Raw genomic sequence first — 20,797 nt, forward strand, 5'->3', positions numbered from 1 at the left:
TTGTTTCGCTGCTTTTGTGTCCCGACACCACAGAAAGAAGAAAAACCTGCATTTCTTTTTAAAATATTTTAATCGTAAACAGTCCCATCAGAACATTGTATGAATCACAGTAGGATTTGCTTTTAGTTTTTATATACAAAAAAAAAAAAAGACACATTTAACAATTGAATGGACATTTAACTTACTGGAAAAAGTGCAAATATACCATAATTCTTTCTCCGCAGAAGACTAAGGGCCTGGACCACGAAGCAAGTTTAACACAACCAGGATCGTCTTTCATTTAACAGTCGTCATAACTTTGATTTAAGCATGCTAGTGTAAAACGGAGGATGTTGATATCAGATGTCTAGTGTCAAACTATTTCTCACAAGAAGCTCAAACTACAATCCTAAATCAATGTGTGTTTAAAATATACACAGAAAAACCAACAGAGCTGTGCAGCTAATATTTAGGCATCTATTGAAAGTGCTGCAGCCTTTTCTTACAGCTTGCAGGACAATTTCAGCCTTATAATCTTTCAGCTGCAGCCCTGGTTGTGTTAAACGGTCTTGCAGGCGAGTTAAGAACAAATATATAAACATAATTAAAACTGGTAAGTAGGCTTACAAAGGACAAGGCTTTAGTGCTTTGATAAGTCTTTGTTTCAGGATTATATCGTGACACAAATGCCTGCAGAACAACGCAATGCTTTAATTGTTTGCAGTCAACAGGAAGAAAATGAAAGCATACAGCTCTTCCATCTTCACACATCGGGGAATTAAAAAAAAAAAAGCTTTGGAAAACCAAACAGGCCATAAATTGTCATTTCTCAGTTGCATTTGCTAAATAAAAATGCAGCATCCAAACTGTCGGGAGCTGGTTTGTTTGTTTGTTTTAAGCCGTGGAATTTAGAAATGACAGAACGGTTTTATCTGGCAGCTTAAAAATGATGCTCTACATGGTCACCGAGCACCAGATTCAGTCAACAAACTGTGTAAAAAGCTGCATTTTGTCTTAAACCAGATGCAAAAAAGAGGCAATTTATGGCACTCCAGATTTTCCCATATTCACCATCTGCAAACCGTTAATTGTGATGTTTTGTTCTTGATGTGTCATTTTAAACACAACCTGCTCCGGAACAGGTGAGCTGATATGTTACCATGCTCCCCATCATAAACCCAAAATCCAGAGTTAAACCTGAAGTTAGCTCAAATCCTGCTTCGTAGTTCAGGCCTCAGCTCTCCTCTGTCTGACTGGTAAGTGAACGCATCAAACAGTCTGCATTGATAAGCTCAAAGTGCTGTTTCTAAATTCTATGTATTAATAATAATAAAAAAAAAGTCTGCTCATAGGAATACATAAATCAGGATTAATGCATGTATATAAAACTACATTAAAGGAAGAACATCGTGAGTGGTCGTCTTCCAAACACAATTACATCACTTTAAACATATTTGTGGACAAAGAGGATGATGTGTTTCATCGGCATGTTTGAAAACCAGAATCTTTACACTGAAATGATTGAAAGTCATTTTAATCCGTCCCACACCCGTAGAAACTACATTTGGAGTGGTTTATTCCGCAGAGTTTCCTCAACCAGTTTAGTTGAACTTGGCAAGAGGAGAGTCTGAATGACTCCCAGCATACAAATCTGAAGTTTTATGAGTCCAGCCAATGAATCTTCCACAACTGTGTGGAAAACATGCTGATTTATTTCCTAACTAGTAATTAACTCCTTCTTTCTCATAATATTCTTTCACTATGTACAACTTTTCAGGTTTTCTTTTCGGGCGTCTTTTCCACTTTCCTTACCAGTACAGAACAGCTGACTGCTCTGCCACACCATCACAGGAGGTTCAAAAGACTCCAAATCAATTATGAACATGGAGGCCAAGCTTATAAAACTGACTGAGATCTGTACGTCTGTTAAAAGTCTAACCACACTTCTGCCGCTTCAAAGTGAGCTGGTGACAACAGAGTTCACAGTTTTTTCTCCCAGATTAAAATAATTAAAATCTAATTAAGATCGTTTGTTAGGCCTGTCTCCCCGTGCCGGGTCAGGCTGCGGTCGGGGGGTCAGGGGGTCGTCACTGGCCCTTCTTGGGGGCGTCGGGGATGCTCTCATTCAGAGGGGTGAGGCTGGTGAGCAGAGTGTGACGTTCGTACTGCTTGGTTTGCCTGAACTTGGTGTCGGTGCTGTGGAGCCGGTCCAGGATGCCGAAAACCCCGAAACACTGGTTGAACCTGGAAAAGGGAGAGACGGGGGAGTCAAACTGGTGCAGACAAGAGGGGAAACTGGCATAATGAAACTCGGACTCCATGTTTTTTATGCCGACAAATGACCAACAACGAATGAACTGATTCTACCGTCTTTGTGTCTGAAATCATTTGCAGGAGTCACATCATCAGATTTACTGATACAGTAATTCTGGAAAAACATGTATTTTAATCTGCTGCTAAAATTACAAATACAAACACACCACCGTTTACTTCTGTTTAAGTGACACTGCCTTAAAACTACAGTGCAATTACAATACTTAGTTTGCTTTATTAAAGAGATGTATGCTTCTTGTTTTCTAAAGGTTGGAATTTGCTTCACTTGATTCTTATGAGGTTCTTTTGTATCTGCAAATTCTATTACACACAACAAAAAGCAAAAACAAATGTAAATTCACTGTTTAAAAATTGTTTGACATGTTTTTATCCTGGTTTTAAAAGATTTTTCACTTTGAACACTTTCTAAAAGTAAAACAGTAAACTAAAAATACCACTGGTGGGTTTGAAATACATGTTATAGAAAACATAAAGTACATAACGAAAGGGGGGGAAACACCAACATTACTCCATTTATCAGGACCAGAAACATAAAGAATTGTCAGTTTTTTAACTTTACAACAATCTGTGAACTCCTCGTCTGTGATAAAAACTGACGCAAAAGCTTAAAATCATGACACTTCATCCACATAATTTACTCACGTGTCTGATTAAAAATTCACCAAAAAGTAAAACATTTACATCAACCAGATTCTGTAAAAAAATAAACTTCTTCCCTCCTCGTTGCACCTGTAAAGCCGTCACTAAGCTTTGATCAATGTGACGATTAATCTGGGATTTTTCAGCTGAACTGCAGGCAGTGTTTACAGCCAGCAGATAAGAGACAAGTACTGGAAAAAAATTTAAATGACACATCGAGCATCTTTTTGTTCCACCATTAGTAACACCTGTGGCCATTTGGAAAAATGTTCTACATGTTGATTCCAGAATTTTTCCATTTCTATAAAATAACCAAAGAAACTTGTGTTTTTTAGCGTGTGAGTCATGAACATCTAACTTTGTCATGCTGCACAAAAGACAACGTTTGGGTTCGCTCTACTTGTAACTATGGTTTCCATGAAGGTGCAGGACTGCAGAGAAGAATGAGCCTGCAGGTGAACTTACCTGAGGTGATGGAAGTCGTGGAACTCGGGGGAGGGCAGGAAGGGGAGGTGGTATCCACAGTGGGAGATGGTGGTGCTGACCAGAGCCAGGCAGTACCACAGCGATGTGGAGGCCAGGTGGGAGTTGAGGAGCACCGGCCCGATCACCACCGGCAGCATGTTGGAGATCTGACAGCAGAGAAGAACCAGTGGGTGTTTTCAAAAATCCAGCAAGTCAGAAACAAACTGAAAGACTTTCACAGTCCTGACCCATCATGAAGAACATCTGCCACATTTGCCTGGTTTAGAAAATGTTTGTCTTTTGTTGTGAAAAGCAGTTCACATGTCATCAGCTAATGTTGAGAAATGTCATGATTTATTGGCTGAATGCGTAATTAATAGGATACTTTGTTTTCATCACAGCTGAATTATTTGTCAAATCAGGCATTTCTCAGCTACATTACATAATTATTTACATGCTTAAACCAAAGACAGTTGTTAGTGATATATAATGAATGTGCAGATGTGATGTAACTTGCAGCAGATCCATTATTCATCAATAAAAACTGCCCTATTATTGAGACTTTTGGTATCAATCCGCTGACCTGTAACTGAACTGTCAACACGTGACTGTGGCAGATAAAAGCTGAACACAGTGAGCTCAGATTATATTATTTTTAGGGTCCAGTTTGTCCAGATTCCAGAGGAAAAATGAAACAATTTGATTTATTCGTGACGGTTAAAGCTGCTCTGTTGCTGGGTGAGAAGAGAAAACGCCTGGATCTCCACTTAAATATTCTCTCTTTTACACATCGAAAGCAGGCGTATACTGTAGTTCTGCTTTTCAATCAGAGCAATAAGGCGAGAGGTCAGGAATGTGACGGAGAGGAAGATGGGAAATGAAATGGAGAGCAGAAGGAATGTCTCACCATATGCTCCAGAGGATGAGCATAGATGGAGACGACCCCGATGGGAGCGGTCCACTCGTGGTGCTGTTTGTGGTAGTGTTTGTAGAGGCTGGGTTGGTGGAACAGCCTGAGGGAAGGAAAAAGAGGCAAAATCAAGTTAATACATTAAGTAACTGCATTCTATTTAAAGCTCTACTGAGAGAGATTTGTGGTTCTGAAAGACAAACTGTCTCTGAGCTCATGAACTCCTGACAGAGTCTGAATTACACTCCATTTAATGAACATGAAAACTAATTTCAGACAACAAAGATTTTTTTGGGATGAAATGTATACAATATATATATAATATATAATATTTCCTAGAAATGTAGTGGAGTGTAAATACAAAGAAGCAAAAAATGGAAATACTCATCTAAAGTACTTAGAAATTGCTCTTCAATGTGCTTATTTAGGTCTTACATTTTTTCCACATCTGGATGAGCCACAGCACTAAAAGCAGAGGTGTAAATAACACAGTAGCTACCTGTGTGAATAGTAAAACAGAACCTCCTCCAGGATGGAGAAGGCGGCCAGCTCCATCAGGGCCCAGTGGAAGGTGGGCAGCTCGGGGCCACAGGGGTTTCCTGTCCAGCTCATCAGGTAGTAAACCACCACCACCATCGGCCCCGAGATGAACACCTGGTTGAAGACGACGGTCTTCACGGCGTGACGCAGCTTAGCTGGATCCACCTGGAGGACAGAGGAGCAGGCAAAGTCACTGGATATGATCTCAAAAATATTAAAACTGCCTTCCTTTTTAGTGACAAACATTTACTGGGGCATTATTACAAATTTAACTGCATCCCTTTAAAACAAACAACCACAAGCAAGTTGAGAATGTTGGAATCTTGTCTGCAAATTTATTCTTCTTTTTTAGTTTTTTAAATATTTGTACTTTTGTCTGTGTTAAAATGTGTGTTATAAATATCTTTTATTACTCATTGTTTACATTCATCTACATCGTGTTCGGTGTTAATGGCAGACTTAACCATCTTATGCACATCACACATCGCAGAATAAATGCTGAACCTCAGAAAGCATCATTTTCTAATTCATCTTCTTCACTAAAATCCAAACGAGCGTCTTGCATCACATCAAAACATATTTATAACAGTCTACTTGGCTTTTTACCTTCAGCCTTTGTACTCTGCTTGTAAACACAAGATGTACTGTGATGACCTTTCCTGTTTGTGTGAGAACAATGTGTGTTGGACGTTTGCACCGACGACCTTTCACCCAGTACATGTATGTTCACCAAAGTACAAACAGCAGCCTCAGAGGAGCAAACCATGTTTATTGGCTGATTATCGGCCAAAGTTTTAAACATGGACAGTAAATGGTGCTGACCTACAACACAAGATGAACTTTGACATGAATAAACGTTTGACTTCTATCATGCTGAAATGAGCTAAAACAACGACTTCCTGTATAATGACATGAAAATTGCATTAATCAATGTGAAAATCTGAAGGTTGGGTTTAAAAGTGGTTCACAGGTTGTTTTTAATACGACCAAAGTGCCACAAACGTTCTTGTGTTACTTAGCTGTTCTTAACTAAGATCTTTCAAACATAATGAGACCTAAAGAATCTAATCTATTGCCATCAGGACGTGATAAGAGCAGTGAAGGAACGCGTTGATTGTCTGGTTCTACAACAACTCCATGTTCGATAAACTGGCTTCACGCTTCATTATTCTCTCCCTTCTTTCTCTCTCCACACAATTATGCACTACCACATATCATTCACTTTGCATCCTCTTATTTCTGTATATATGTGTAAAAAAAACAACTAATCACATCATTTGTAAAAGTCAAAAACTGAAAACTGAACGAATGGTTAGATTTTCAACAATTGTGACAGTCTTTGAACTACTCATCTGTAACATGCCACTTGATTGGAAAACCTAAAAAATCTTATATTTCTTCAAAATTATTTTTTTCTTCATCTCCCATTTACACCAAAGTAAACAAAAAATAAACAGTTTACACCAGATTCTTGCAAAAAAAATAAATAAATCTGCACTTCTCAATGCAACTGTGAAACTATTATTGACTCAGCAGCAAGCAACAAAATGTCATGCCACAAAACTCAGGGAGTGTTTAGCTGAACTGCAGGCAGAGGAGCAGAGAGGGGACAACTAGGGAAACAAATTCCAAACAGGTTTCTTTTTTTTTTTTTTAGTTTTTGTTAAATACTCAAAAGAATTATATTTTCATTTTATAATGATGTATGGCATCAAAACTGTGTCATTCTGCACAGAAGTCCTTTTTGAGTTCTCTCTACTTCTAGCCATGGTTGTGCTGTTTCCACAGAGGTGCAGGACTTTATATCGCAGTGAAAGGTGAGGTCAGAGTGAGTTCAAATGTGACCGGAGTTCAAAAAAAAAAAAAACACACCCAGAAAGGGCTTGCAGTTCTAAAGGGGTTAAAATTGAGTTTTTTTTTCCTCACAGTATCATAAAGTGTTTGCTCAAGGACATCACTGCTTTAGAATCAACGTAGTTTATCTTTAGATTCATTTATTTCAGTGTGAATTAGCTACAAAAACTGATCCTAAATCCTCATCCGACGATAATCAGTCAGCTAAAGTTGCCAAGTTGGCCAGAAACTCTGACAACTCCACTAAATCATTTAAGATAACCAGATTTATTGCTTGATAAAGTGCATAAGCAGTGTTATGTAACTTGTTCTAATCACAGCACATCCTGACTCTGTTTACGACCAACAGGTCTCAAGTTCAGACACGTTTATTCTCTAGTGGACAGAAATTCAATAGGAAACAATGACTCAATATATTACCACTGATAACCTCATGATTGAAAGTATAAAGTTTTACTACTATGGAAATCTATATCACGCTATAAACTGTAATGAACTGTGGGTGAAGCAGTTTCTTAAGGGATGACGCAATCACTGAACTGGCATCATGATAAAAAAAGAAAACTTTAAACCTGAATGTGGTGTTTGTTAGCTTCATGATGTACAGAACAACTTGATAAAGACCAGATGAATATTGATTATTTCTTTCCCATTCATGAACATGTGCTCCTCTCTATAATCTCTGAAAGGTGACTGTTTATCAGCGTTTATCTCTGCAGTGTCCAACTTGATCTGCTGATCAAACACAGCCGAAGGACTTCGGTCAGACAAATACGTGGACGCGTCAGATCTGCAACGCCAAGGGCTGCTCCTGTCTCATATGTGTGAGATGGTTATTAAGGGTCAAAGGATGTTTGTGAATTGTATTTAACTGGACCCAAAGCTGGCAGTGGACGTATGAGTGCAGAACTTGTGGATGAGAGAGTATACGATACATTTATTTGTGAGCCTAGAGTAGGGATAGATCAATTACTGTGACCAATATTTGATGTTTTTCAGAAATGTCTCTCAAACTGAGACTGCAAAAACTGAAAAAGAAACACAAGTCGTTGCCACAAGCCAGGAAATTAGCTCCTCTCAGTGTGGCTAAGGCTAAGCTAACAGCTGGCGGCTAAGTTAGAAGGCAGCCACAGATTACCTTGAAACAGAGTCTGGAAAACAATACTGAATAATACTTTAAAATATGGACCTCAGTGGGCAATAAAAGTGATAGAACAGTGAGAGATTAAAAAAACAGAAGATCAGCAGACTTAACTGCAGGAGACAAGCTGATCAATCTGAGTTGATTCCACATAAACACAGGAGAGCATCCTAACTTAATTACTCCTATTTCTAATTTACATTTTCCATTAGAGTCACTCTTATTAGAAGAAGCCTAGTTATGAATGACAGGTTCACTGCGATCACATGCTGTTAAAACATGACATTTAATTTATATCGGGTGAAAAATATCAGCTATCTGTCTTTCTTGGTTACCAATAATCGGCATTGGTATCGGCCCTAAACAAACCAATAAACAACCCATATCGGTCAATCCCTAGTCTGGAGCTTACCGGGTTATTCTTGTCCACCTGGATACGGTAACGTGTGATGAAGGAAGGTTTTCCAGTGATGTCCACCAACAGCAGCAGAGCATTGGTAAACCAGAATGACAGCATGGGAAGCAACATCGTCCCTGTCGAGAAAGAAAACAAGGCCACCGTCAAAGAAACATCCACTGAAGTTGGGCCTGAAGATTTCAAATCTGCAAAACGGAACAACATCATAACCGCAAACGGTACATGTCTACATTATATTAACGTAGTACACAATGTCTGCTCAACAAAGCAGATCGAGAACATTACACTGAACTGAAGAGGTGCTCTCATTGATACACAAACACTGTATTTCTTCTGTATCGGTAGAAAACAAGACAACATTCGTGCAGCGGCATAATTATTACAACAAAACCCAGTTTGTTTCTCATGGCATGAATTCATGTGTGTAATCTAATTTCATGAAACTTTCTTGCAGCTACCACAAGCCAGACTGCAAAATGTGTGAGCAGAAAGAAACTAATGTAAGAAATCTGTACAGATCCACTTGTGCCCAAGTGTTTTATAACAACACAGAGGATGTATTGATATGAAGCAGGTCATTCGAGCTGCTCTCATGTACGAAACAGACTGTGGAGCTCCATCTTGGCTTGTAATGATTCTCTACAGGTCAATATTGTGCTTTGGACCAGAAGCCAAACTGAGCAGTTTCTTACCCAAGAAGAACAGAGCAGCATCATGACCCTCGAATGCCACGTACAGCTTGGTCCACAAGTTCTGCCAGAAATCTCCCGAAGCTCCCCAGAATCTCTGAAGGTGCCTGCAGGAAGAATCACAGTCAAGTTTCAAGTTCATGAGACTGTTTTCTTACATAGAAAAACTCTTGTTGTCATAAGTGTAGAATTCAGAAGAGGTACGTCTTTTTTCTTGGGCATTTTAAACACAGATATGTGTGAATAGACAGAACATCACAAGTCTATTTAAGGGTTTATAAATTAATTAAAGGACTAATTTATCATCGACATGAATAGGTGCCACGTGTACATATAAAGAGTCATGCAAGAAACAAAAAAGACACAAAAGAGGACAGAAGCGTAAACTCTGCCAACTGTTTGTGTGAATTGACTCATCAGGGAAATATCAAATAATGAAAGTTGATCGACAGGAAAATAAATATTTAAAAATCTGACTGCATTATATTTCCATTGTATTTTGAAATGTCACCTGATGCCTGAAATTTAGCAAACAGTAGTTCAGGAAATTAAGTATTCGATGCTCAAAATTCCTGGGAAAATTGCTTATGGTTCTTCTGGCAGAAACATGTTGAGCAAACTTGATCCCCAAACACCTATACACCCCAACAACCTACATGACTCAATGAGTTACATTAACAAACTCATTTTTAAAAAAAAGCAAGAGTCAAAAAAGTGTATATACATTTGTCTGGATCAAAAAAGAACAAGACGACAATACTTGAAAAAACTACATATTTAATATAAGCCAGAAAAGAAAAACTGGTGTATTGGAATGGAAATAAACGACAGGAAGTAACCTGGTACATCGGACACCAGCAGATAAACCCAATGTGATAAAGGCTCAATACGCAAAAGGAACCAAAACACCACCTCAAACTCCTCGTATGTGAAAACCTACTTGAAAACGAAACAGATTCGGGTTCCGAACACACCTATCTTGTTCAGCTATGTCTTCCTACATCTTCCTTTACTGTGCTCCTATGTTCAGTCCTATCCACTGAGTCCGTCCTACCTGGTCCAACACCTACCAAATGCACCCTGTCCAGTCACGTCCCATCATGTCTTGGTCGGTTACATCTAGTCTCATCACATTTAGTCCTGTCCTGTCCCTGTTTGGTCATGTCCAGTCCTGCCCCATCTCATTATATTATGTTATACCATTTAATGTCATCTCTTGTTCCACTCTGTATTCCTGGATCAGACTATCATGCTCTCTTTGTCCAGGTGCTCAAACCAACACCTAGTAACCACCAAATGATGCAACAACAACTGACAAGGAAATACTGTAGAAACTACGTAGCAGGAACCTAAATTTCTAGGTGACACCCTTCCAAATATCCAGTCACACCCAACCAAACAAGCCTCTACACGGTAGTCCTACTATGTCGTGTCGTGTTAGATCTTACGTCCCATCACACCCGTCACATCACGGGCTTATCTCATTTCACTAATGTCAGCCTCCTCTGTCCTCAACCTGCAAATCAATCTCAGTGCGTCATCGGAAAGGACGTCTCGATTCTTAAAATGCATCTCGAGGAGCCATGAACGAGGACGCACAGGTAACTAAGAAAGAAATATAAAATTCGCAAAATAAAATGAACTTTATTATCCTGTTGCATGTCGCCTTGCCACATTTGGCGGCATCACATTAAGTCCAATAAAGTCCCGGTTCTGTCACGTCTACTCCTGCAACATCTAATTCCATCACACCCTCATCACATTACATCATGTAACTTTACGTCATATCCTCTCTTTAACCCGTCCTTGTTTTCCAACGCCAGCCGATCATGTTGTACTGAGCACTCCTCACTTTTGTCTTTTGTTCACCCAGTCCTCCGTTGTCTTGCCCTTTCCTCGCCTGCAGCCTGAACCACAAAACAGGTTTAACACAACCAGGATTGTGTGTGTGTTTTCATTATCTGGCTTTACTAAACCACACAAACTGGTTATTACATCTCTAAGTCAACCAGTGTTTCAGAGCCTAGCTATGAGCACGTTGTCATAAAAAAGGAAGGTGTTGGCATCAGATGCTAAATCACAAACGTGAATCAGCATAATATAATTCTAAACAAAAAGGAGGAATTTAAAAATAGAATACAGACTGAAAGCAAAACACCTGTCGCTGCCAAAGCCAGAAAGAAAAGCTGGCAAAAAACAGACTGTATAACTGTCAGCGTTAACAAGCTTATCAATATTTCTGCTTTATCAAGGTGCAGTAGGTCTGACTGTAATTACAATTTACAATTTGCTTAGATGTAGGTTTCTGAATCAAGATATGGTTTAATTATCATGACGCATCCTGAGATTGTAAAGCAAAACTACAGGTGTAGTCCCTTTATGCTAAACACACAAAACAAGACCAATTACTTAAAGAACTAATAACAAATATGAAACTATTTTTAAGGTGAATAATCAATCAACTTAAATCTTCTGGCATGTGAGGAAAGTTTATCCTTTCAGCTGCAGCCTTGGCAGTGTTAAAGAGTTTTTGGTGCATAAAATTAACAAATCTATAAACATAATTTCATAGACTTACTGTAAATCTTTTACGTAAACAAGTAGGTTATGAGGCTTCAGTGTTTTAATCAGTTTCTGTTTTAGGATTACGTTGCTTTATGAAAGGAATATAAATATAAATTTAATTGGAATCACTTGCAGGGCTAATCTTATCCTTATTCTTATCTGAAACATAAACGCTGGAGCAAATTGAGTGTTCTGCATTGTCCTGCCCTGACACCTCCCATCAGCTCCCTCCTGTCCAGTTTCACTCCCCTTAATGCCCTCCTTCCCCTTTCAACTCTGCATTAAAGTGGCGGTGCCCGTCCTGGGGTTCACCTCAGGACAAGCTGCTGGTTGGCTGTGTGGAGTTCCTACCATGTCAGTGAGTTGCCAAATGCAGCCAAGAATAAGATGCCAGATCCGATGACAAACGCAGCTTTCTTCACAGAGTCCCACAGTCCTCCTGGGCCCTCCTGTACAGAAAAACAGCAACAACTGAGCATGAACCGCTCTGTTAAAGTCATGGAACCGTGCAATCTCATGATGTCTCAGCGTGTCCCACTGAAACCTCTATTGGTGTAGAAACATATCTAAGACAACAGAAAGCCTGTTTTTGTAACCAGCTCAGTGTCTTTCCAAGAGGCTGACAGAAATGTGACTTTGAGTGGTTTATGTTTTCATGAGCGTGAAATATTTCGCACCAAGGGAGCGCCGAGAGGTAAAACTATATGTTATAATGGAGAAAGGGTGTCTGGAGAGCAAAATAAATCAGGCAGCAGGAGGGAAACAGTTATGAAACTCTGAAACCTTTGTCTGTCTCAAACACAATATTGCTCAAAGAAACTATGACATTAGACAACACTGTGAGTTTTCTGTTCACCTCTTGTGTATTAAAACTAGTGCAGTTCACAGCTGTATCAAATGAAATGAGATAAACAAAGGAAGCATGAAATGTCTGCTTCCTAAACATACAAATAAAATCTAAGGTTAAACATTGATTCTGTAATTTAACCCTTTGAACCCCAAACCTCCTGAAGGGTCTGAGAGGCATGTTATCTTCTAAAAAGAAAAAAATAAATAAATCACCAATATTACACTATAGTCAGAGCCAGAAACTGCAAAAACTAGAAAGAATTGTTGGATTTGCAAATTTACAGCTTTACAGCTGCCCCTGAACTATTCATTCTATTCTATTCATGTAAGTAAAATATCTAAAGTAAGTATAGTCCCCATATTTTTCCAGTATTGATACCACCTGTGGGCCCTTAAAAAAATGCAGTACGAATTAGTTCTATTTTCTTTTTTAAATGAAATAAATAATCATAAATGAAATCTCCATCTGTTCTTTTAATGATTTATGGCATTATAACTGTATCATACGGCACAAAACATATTTTCGAGTCCTCTCTTCTATAACTTATGGTTGTGCTGTTTCCATATAAGTGCAGGACTGCAGTAAAAAATGAGCCCACAGTGAGTGAAAGTGTGACGGGAGCAAAGAACACCCAGAAACTATTTGGAGTTCAGCGGGTACATGGTCATTTCTGCCCACATGTTGGCAGAGCTCCATATTTCTAAAATATAAATATAAACAAATAAATTTGGCTGCAGGAAATTCAGATAAAAGCGGCTCTTTGTATTGAAAAGTACAATGTGCCAACGTGTCGAACAAATGCACGGCGCATTTAATAAAAAATAAAATATGAGGCAGCAGGGATCAGTTCACTCAGCAGGAATTAAGTCAAGGGATTCGTGTCACAGTCACCAGACTCTCTAAAACGCAGCTTTTACACCGACTGCCCTCGGTCCTGCCATAGCAACTGTTGGAACAATGCTGCTCAAATGTCGCGCTGGTCCCACGACTCAGTTCTCACATTGTTTTTTGGAACACAATCATGCTCTTGCAGAAGCAAAAACACTGCATCCTTGTACATTCATCCTTGTGAGGACATTTATTAACTGCATGTATTACCAGCAGTGTAATTCTAAGTCTGCAAAACCTCCCAGCAGAACACAAACACATGTAGCGCATGTAAGTATGTGCAAGTTCACGACACTCTGATTCTACTTTTCTATTGTTCTGTCTGTGTTATAACAGGAACAGTGACCTCATCTTTGCTGATCCAAACACTTGTTCACATTTTTCACCATCAGGTGCATCTCTTATTTGCTATTGTCTCTTTGCTCCCCGCAGGACTCAGTAAATTTACTCTGCTCGAGAAAAAAAATGCAGCTTGTCAGGTTGAGCCTGTTGCAAAGAACAAAAAGGCAAACAGGACAGTTCCAAGTGGAGCCCCAGTTAAAAGAAGGCAGCCAGGTGGAAACTTTCTCCATGAGACAAGTCAGGTCAAATCCACTTTATATAACAAGTGTTTTAACACAACAACAATGTGCTTTGGAAATCACGCAGGGACCGATGAATATCTACACATAAGTATACAGAAAATTCACATTAATGACAGCAAAATCGCTGATGTGGATTCAGAACACAGATCAGCTAAGAGACACTCAGATTTTTCAAAGGTTTTGTAAATAATATTCCTTTAAATTAAACTCTAAGAAGGATGTTGGACTGAAATGGCAGTAAAAGTGTAATAAGTCTCCTTTTGTGAGTCTTGAGAGGCACGCAGACAAACTTGCTTGTTCACAGACCTTCATCTAAACGTTGCATTTTCACATGAGACAGACCTTGTGTTCATCCACACATGCACAGGTTTTTGTTAAGATGTATCCTTTTCTATGCATTTTGACCTTTCGTCCACATGCAAACGCAGTTGTAGGTCACTGAAAACTGAGCAAATAGGAACTGCGTTTACAGTGTTGATGTATTAACAGAGAAAACTGAACTTTAGGCTTGTGACAGTCAGAGTGTGTATCCTTAACCTACTTTTTGTGCAATCACAAATATGGCCAAAGTGAAGCTAACCTTGCAAAAAGGACATTTTTTTTTTACGTTCACACATAAATGTGCACTTAATTTGCTATACTGAGGAAGAGAGGGGCTAGAATCAGTCCACATATGATTGTTAGCCCATCGGAGCCACTAATAGCTTTCTTTCTGGCTTCGATTAACCAACGTCATCACTGCTGGTTGTTTTGGAGTAACCTGGACAGCACTTCAATCATGTGAATGGAGGCTTTTTTTTTTTTTAGGTAAAAAGTGCTTGCTTTTAAAAACACCTGTGTACATATGGATCGGGCCTCAACCACAGTAGTAAGACTATCCCAGATTTAAAGACCGACATGTCATCTGACTGACATTTACAGGAATTTGTAGGAGGGTTTGTAGCTCCTTGAAGCAGCAGGAGGCAGGTTTCACGAGAGGTTCTACACACCTGAAAGAATCTGTGAACTAATAATAAAATGACAGTACAAGCTGTACGGTGCATTTTAAAAAAAAAAAACAGAGGACCTGTAACATCTGATTCCAGAAGAAAACAAATGGACTTACGTAACAGATCAAGGGTTGTGTCGGTTGTGACTCACTACTCTGTGTTGCTTCTATTGAATGATAACAGCAAGGTGGTTTTGGAGGTGATGTGTTCTTACCTGTCTGCTGCTGCTGCTGCTCGCTGCTTTGCTCATGTCTGTAAACACAACAATCAATGCAAAACATTTATTTGTCTTTCCCATGTAGAATTAGAGCAAGTCAATAAGTAGAGTGAATATCTAAAGGGATCCCACATCATCTATTTCTACAGATTACTTTTTTTTTGTTGTTAAGTAAAAATGATCGTTAGATGGAGGATTTTGGAATGAAACTGATGTACTGTGCCAAAGTGATTAAAGATGATGTGTTCTGTTTTGTTTTGTTTTTTAAAAAAGAAGGTGGCCGAACCACAGCTGGTCTGCAAAATAACAGCATGCATAAAACCTTTTATTTATATTTTGTGAATGTTTGTAAGGGGGAATGTTCCTAGTTTTTTTTTTTTTTGTTAATCTTTTCATGGTACTTTAATCATCTAAGTGCAGTGTAGCCTGGTGCAAAATTTACAGCTGGAGGATTATAACTAATCCTATTATAATCCATCCTTACAGTGTGCACTTTTTCACTCAGATTCTTGGGGATAAACTGCCCTACATGGACTGTTTTTGTCGAAAAACTGTGACAAAAACAAAGCGCAAACATCTAAAAGAGATCTAAAGGCTGCAACTACTGATTTTCTCAATATAAATAAATAAATCTGCGCAATAGTTTGAAGTGTTAAACTGTAAAACATGTGGTGTGTAAAATGTCTATCACAAGTTTGGAGAGCTCTTGAGGACAGAATTGTCTTTTATGTCAATCAAGCAATCCAAATATTCCATTTATTATCATAAAACAGTATGAAAACCCAAAGAATGCTTCACATTTAAAGAGTTAGGACCAGGTTTATTTTGTGCTCTTTGCATAAAAAACTTGTTTAAACATTAATTAATATGATGATTGAAATTTGTTTATACTTACAATAGAAAAGCTGTGTAATCAATTAATAACAATTTAGAAGACAAGAATAGCACAACTGTAACACCAAAAGTGATGAAGTGAAACACCTTTGTAGGAATATTGCAGTTGGTGCTCAACATCACTAGACAATTGATAGTCAGAAACATTTTGATTTTACACATTTTACCTGCTTTCTTTTTTGCTTTTTGCATCTATTTTTGTAACATGAAATGCACTTTGGTCAACTCGGGTCATTTGAAAACTATATAAATTAACTTGATTTGACAAATGATATTGATTTCACCAAGCTACAGCTACAAGCTACGAAAACTATGATGGCTTATGTTATATGACTGTGGAACAAACATTCTTTTTAACCTACATATTATTTAGGGGTTTGTATTGGTTACTGATTAGGCTCAATCAGAAAAATTCAGATCAATACTTAGACTTGAATAGCTTGATGAACTCATCCATGTTGGACAAGTTAACTAAAATTACTTTTTGGTTCATCCATGCATACATGAATTATACAGAATTATCCTTCTGTGTATTAAATCAAGTAAAACAACTGATTGTCATTAATTATATTGATCTCATGAAGCTAAAGCTTCAGAAATGCTAATGATCATTTTAATGACGAGTGTGGAGAAAAAAGCATTTTACTTGCATTTTGTTTAATTTATTTATTGGCTACTGACAAGGCAAAATTTAAAAAAAAAATTCAGATCAGTGTTTGGGCTTGAATAATTTGACATACTCATCCATGCTGGACTTCTTAAAATCTAAATAACTTTTTGGTTCATGCATTCATTTATTATTTATACCCAGTTTTTCTTTTGAGTAGCGAATCCAGCTAAAAGCAACAGGTTGTTGACACTTGTTCACTGTTATTTACATTTATTTATATAACTGACTGAAATTATATGTATTGTAGTCAAGTTATAGGGGCTGCAAAAAAATGGGATTTTCTTCATTACAACTTGCAATTATTATTATATGTCATTTATTTATTTATTTAGTGCTGACTGCAAATTAGACCGAATAAGATTTAAATACAATTCAGTTTAGATTTCGTTCTTTGTGTGAACTGAATTATGTGTATGAATTCACTAAAAAGACCAAGAGATGGTCAATAACAATATTTTAACAACTACTTCAGGTAAGTTAGGAATGCGGACTACAGACACCGTGTAGAGAGAAAACTAGTTTATTTATTTATCAGCATCTCCATCAACTGTGTCCTGAAGTGCAGACAGTCTTTCTGGAGTCAACGTTAAAAAAAAAAAATTAAAACAAACAATTTCAAGAATGCGTGCTTTACTGAAAAAAAAAAAACAAATCAAAAGATACTAAACTGTACTGAGTTTGCCTGAACGCACCAAAAGCCCAAATCCACCGCTTTGTTTTCGGATCATTCCTGCAGTCAGACTCATATCTGAATCGACATACAGCTTTTTACTCTACAAAACCCGACTGAATGGGTGTATGAACGGTGAAATAAAGCTCCGACTCACCGCTGCCTGTCGTCTCCACCGACATGTTTCTGTTCTCGGTCTCCTGCTGCCTGTTTTCATGAGCACAATGCAGCGGTTTATTTACAGCAGCTCGAGACTTCTGATTGGCTGCGTCCTGGTCAGCTGACGTAATCCGTACCCGGAAGTAGCGGTTCCTCCTCTCCCTCCTCCTGGATGTGTTTTCTCCTGCAGTCCACATGATTTATCCAGGTGAAGGTTGAAGCAGAACTCGGAGGATGGTCGCTGCCGTTATTTTGTAACGTGCTGAGAAAAAAAAAAAACATTTTATCACTCTGAAGAATTTGTTCTCAGAGAGCAATAAACATCTAACAGATAACTGTCACAGCCTAAAAGAGATGAGCTTGGATGAAATCATAGAATAGAATAGAATAGAATAGACTGCCTTTATTGTCACTATACACATGTACAATGAGATTAAGAGCAGCTCCTTCAGTGCAACATAGAATAAAGAAAAAAATAAAGAGCAAAAAATAAAATAAAATAAAAATTAAAGAATAAAAGCACTGCAGTGACTTCATCATACATTATAATAAACCAGGGTTGTCAAACTCATTTTAGTTCAGGGGCCACATACAGCCCAATTTGATCTCAAGTGGGTCAAAATCAGAGCAAAATAACCCATAAATAACAAATGTTTCCCTTTGCTTTAGTGCAAAAAAAAAAGAACATTATGAAAACGTTTATATTTTCCATAAAACATTATGAACAACCTGAGATTTCTTAAGAGAAATAAGTGCAATTACAACAATATTATGCCTCAGTTTATTATTTACACATGTGCATTACAACTTACAGATCACAGTGTATCTACAAAGGCACAAAACATTTAGTCACAGGTGTCTGAAACTGATCTGTTTTACTTTATGATCAAAACAGCCTGTCAAGATCTCAAAATTATTTTAAATCTGCATTCATTTCTGTGCCTGTGTCGTAATCCAGACCACCTGAACTGACACCACACCCTACAAACTAAAGTGGGAAGTATTTAGGAATACTTTGCAAAGTCATCCCACAGCCCAGATTGGATCAACCAGAGGGTGGGCCAGTTCTGGCCCCCTGCTTGACACCCCCGTTCTAAACCATTTCAATCAAAAGAGTTTGGGATTTTACATGTCATGTATGTGCTAAATCTCAGCTCGGTCTCGGTCATTGTAATTCTAAATGCTTCAGAAGGCAACTGGACTGCCTTGTGGCTCTGTAACTCACATGTTTTAAGGTGTGAATGGTTGTGAAACTACCTGAAAAGGCATCTTAAGTATCATAAGTACCTGATAAGCTGTGCCATAGACCCCCTCCTCTGTTTAAACTGGCTGTTCCAGTTTAATTTCTCCCTTAAACCATCTGTCCTGTCTATCCAGAATGTGGACATTGCTGTCCTCCAAGGAGTGTCTTTTATGCTTCAGATAAGGTATTTGCAATTCCAATGGAGCCTTCATTAAGTCAGCAAAGCCCTGGAACAAAAAGGTCAACACAAAAGAAGAAGCAGGTGAACAACACTGAGAAACAAATAACCAATATCTCAGTGCTCTTCAGACCCACTACACCATCTGAGACAAAGACTGGTTTTACCCTGAGGATAAAACCCCTAAACGCAACCTGAGCAATGTTGCATATGCAGTGTAATGATGTGAGGAGTGCACAGACCTAAATTTAGGGGAGACTAAGCAACCACTCTACAACAACAAAGGAGAGAGAGTCCTTTGAGGAATGCAACTTTTACATTCTGGACAGAGAGGACAGGTGGAGGAGAGAAGGAAGCCATGCATGTCAATCTGGAACAGCATCTCTAGACAGAGGATGTGGTCTATGATGATGACCTTATCAGGGACTTACAACACAAGGCCCTCCTCTTACAGTTTCACAACCTTCACACCTCAAGGCATGTGAGTCTCGGGCCGTGAGATCCAGAGAACAAACACATGGGACCAGCAGTCAGTCAGAACTGAAGCAGCATGAAACATTGTTAAGAACCAAACAGAAAAGTTCAGGCACCTTCTCCTGAATCACCTATAATTATTGCAACCTGGATGACTAAGAATCTACACTTTGTTATATATATATATATATATGTAAACAAAACAAACAAGCAAATTACTTTTAGTCTTCAGGAAACTGTGGTGGACATTTTTAACAGTTCATTGACACATATGTCCAAATGATTAATTTAAAAATTAAGAAAATGATCAGCAAATTCATCAAAAATGTAAACAATTCCTCTAATCTTGCCTTTTGTTTTAAATGTTGTACCTTACTGCACCTTTTGTCTCTTGCTTCAATACGACTCAAATTTAGTAGCAGACTGTTGTTATCAAACCCAAATGCAGCCGGCAAGGCAAGACTGACACAGGAGTCTAAAATAATAAAAATACACTATAAAAAATATGCAAGCTTTCCAACAGGCTCTGCTCCCACTTAGTCTAATCGAAAATTTCGTGGAATTGCTAACATTCCCAAAGAAACCAAACGTCTTAGGCTGAATTGTAGAGAAACTTGTTTAAAATGGTGTTCAAAAAACTTTGATAGAATAGTGCAGCCATAAAACCAACATGTGTGATGTGCATTGTATTTTATTTATAAAGCATCTACTCCATCCTGTAATATCAGGTGTCTGTATGCCCCACATGTGCACAGTCTGCTCCTGGAAGTCCCTGTGGTGGAACCCACCTGAGGGAAATCAGCACTCACTATCTTTGTACTTCACACATGAACAGGAGTAAATAGTGCAGAACTGTGCTGGGGAATATTTTTATTCAGCTATTTTCAGTCTTATTACATTTTGTGTTTTTGATGTCGTCTAGACAACAATGAAGCTCTGATGCACAGATTATAAGCTATATAAGGTTTTACACAGGCAGCTGAATCAATCAATTGTTGATTCTGATTGTCTTTATATCATTTGTTTACAATAAGAACAATTGAATAAGAATAATTAAACTGAAAAACTTCTATTAACTAACCGCTTACAATAAACTTGAGCTTGGAAAGTCGAGCCTGCGGTTGGAAGTAGTTAAGATAACCTGTGTGACCGCTGCAGCTTTACATCATCAGAACACTGATGACTGAAGGCTGTACAGACACACACATGCACTTTCCTCTAAATGTTCTCAGCAATAACATCACCTGAAGTTATTACTCCCACTCCTTGACCAAGATGACCTTCAGGCCTGTCTGTTGCTGCAACGTGTGGCTCCATTATCGCTCATTATTACCTCACAGGGGGTCAGTGCGCCGTTATCATTATGTAAAATTAGTATGATTTGGAACTCCGCTGGGTAAAAACCACCTTTAATAAACGTGGAATGAGAACTGAAGCACTTAGTGTC

At 38.3% G+C, this 20,797-nt stretch overlaps 1 protein-coding gene across 1 annotated transcript; it reads right to left on the reverse strand.

Annotated features, from left to right (window-relative positions):
• Nucleotides 1-51: 51 nt before the first annotated feature.
• faxdc2 (fatty acid hydroxylase domain containing 2) lies at nucleotides 52-17,522 on the reverse strand. Its single transcript, XM_008290052.1, has 9 exons — nucleotides 17,454-17,522; nucleotides 15,060-15,097; nucleotides 11,886-11,983; nucleotides 8,973-9,076; nucleotides 8,275-8,396; nucleotides 4,827-5,032; nucleotides 4,325-4,430; nucleotides 3,418-3,584; nucleotides 52-2,223 (listed from the first exon to the last, which is right to left on the reverse strand). The coding sequence occupies exons 1-9, from the start codon at nucleotides 17,476-17,478 to the stop codon at nucleotides 2,067-2,069; spliced, it is 1,023 nt and encodes a 340-aa protein (XP_008288274.1). The 5' UTR covers nucleotides 17,479-17,522; the 3' UTR covers nucleotides 52-2,066.
• Nucleotides 17,523-20,797: the final 3,275 nt, after the last annotated feature.

This window comes from Stegastes partitus, unplaced genomic scaffold (assembly GCF_000690725.1).
Source record: "Stegastes partitus isolate 25-593 unplaced genomic scaffold, Stegastes_partitus-1.0.2 Scaffold653, whole genome shotgun sequence".
Lineage (NCBI taxonomy): Eukaryota > Metazoa > Chordata > Actinopteri > Pomacentridae > Stegastes > Stegastes partitus.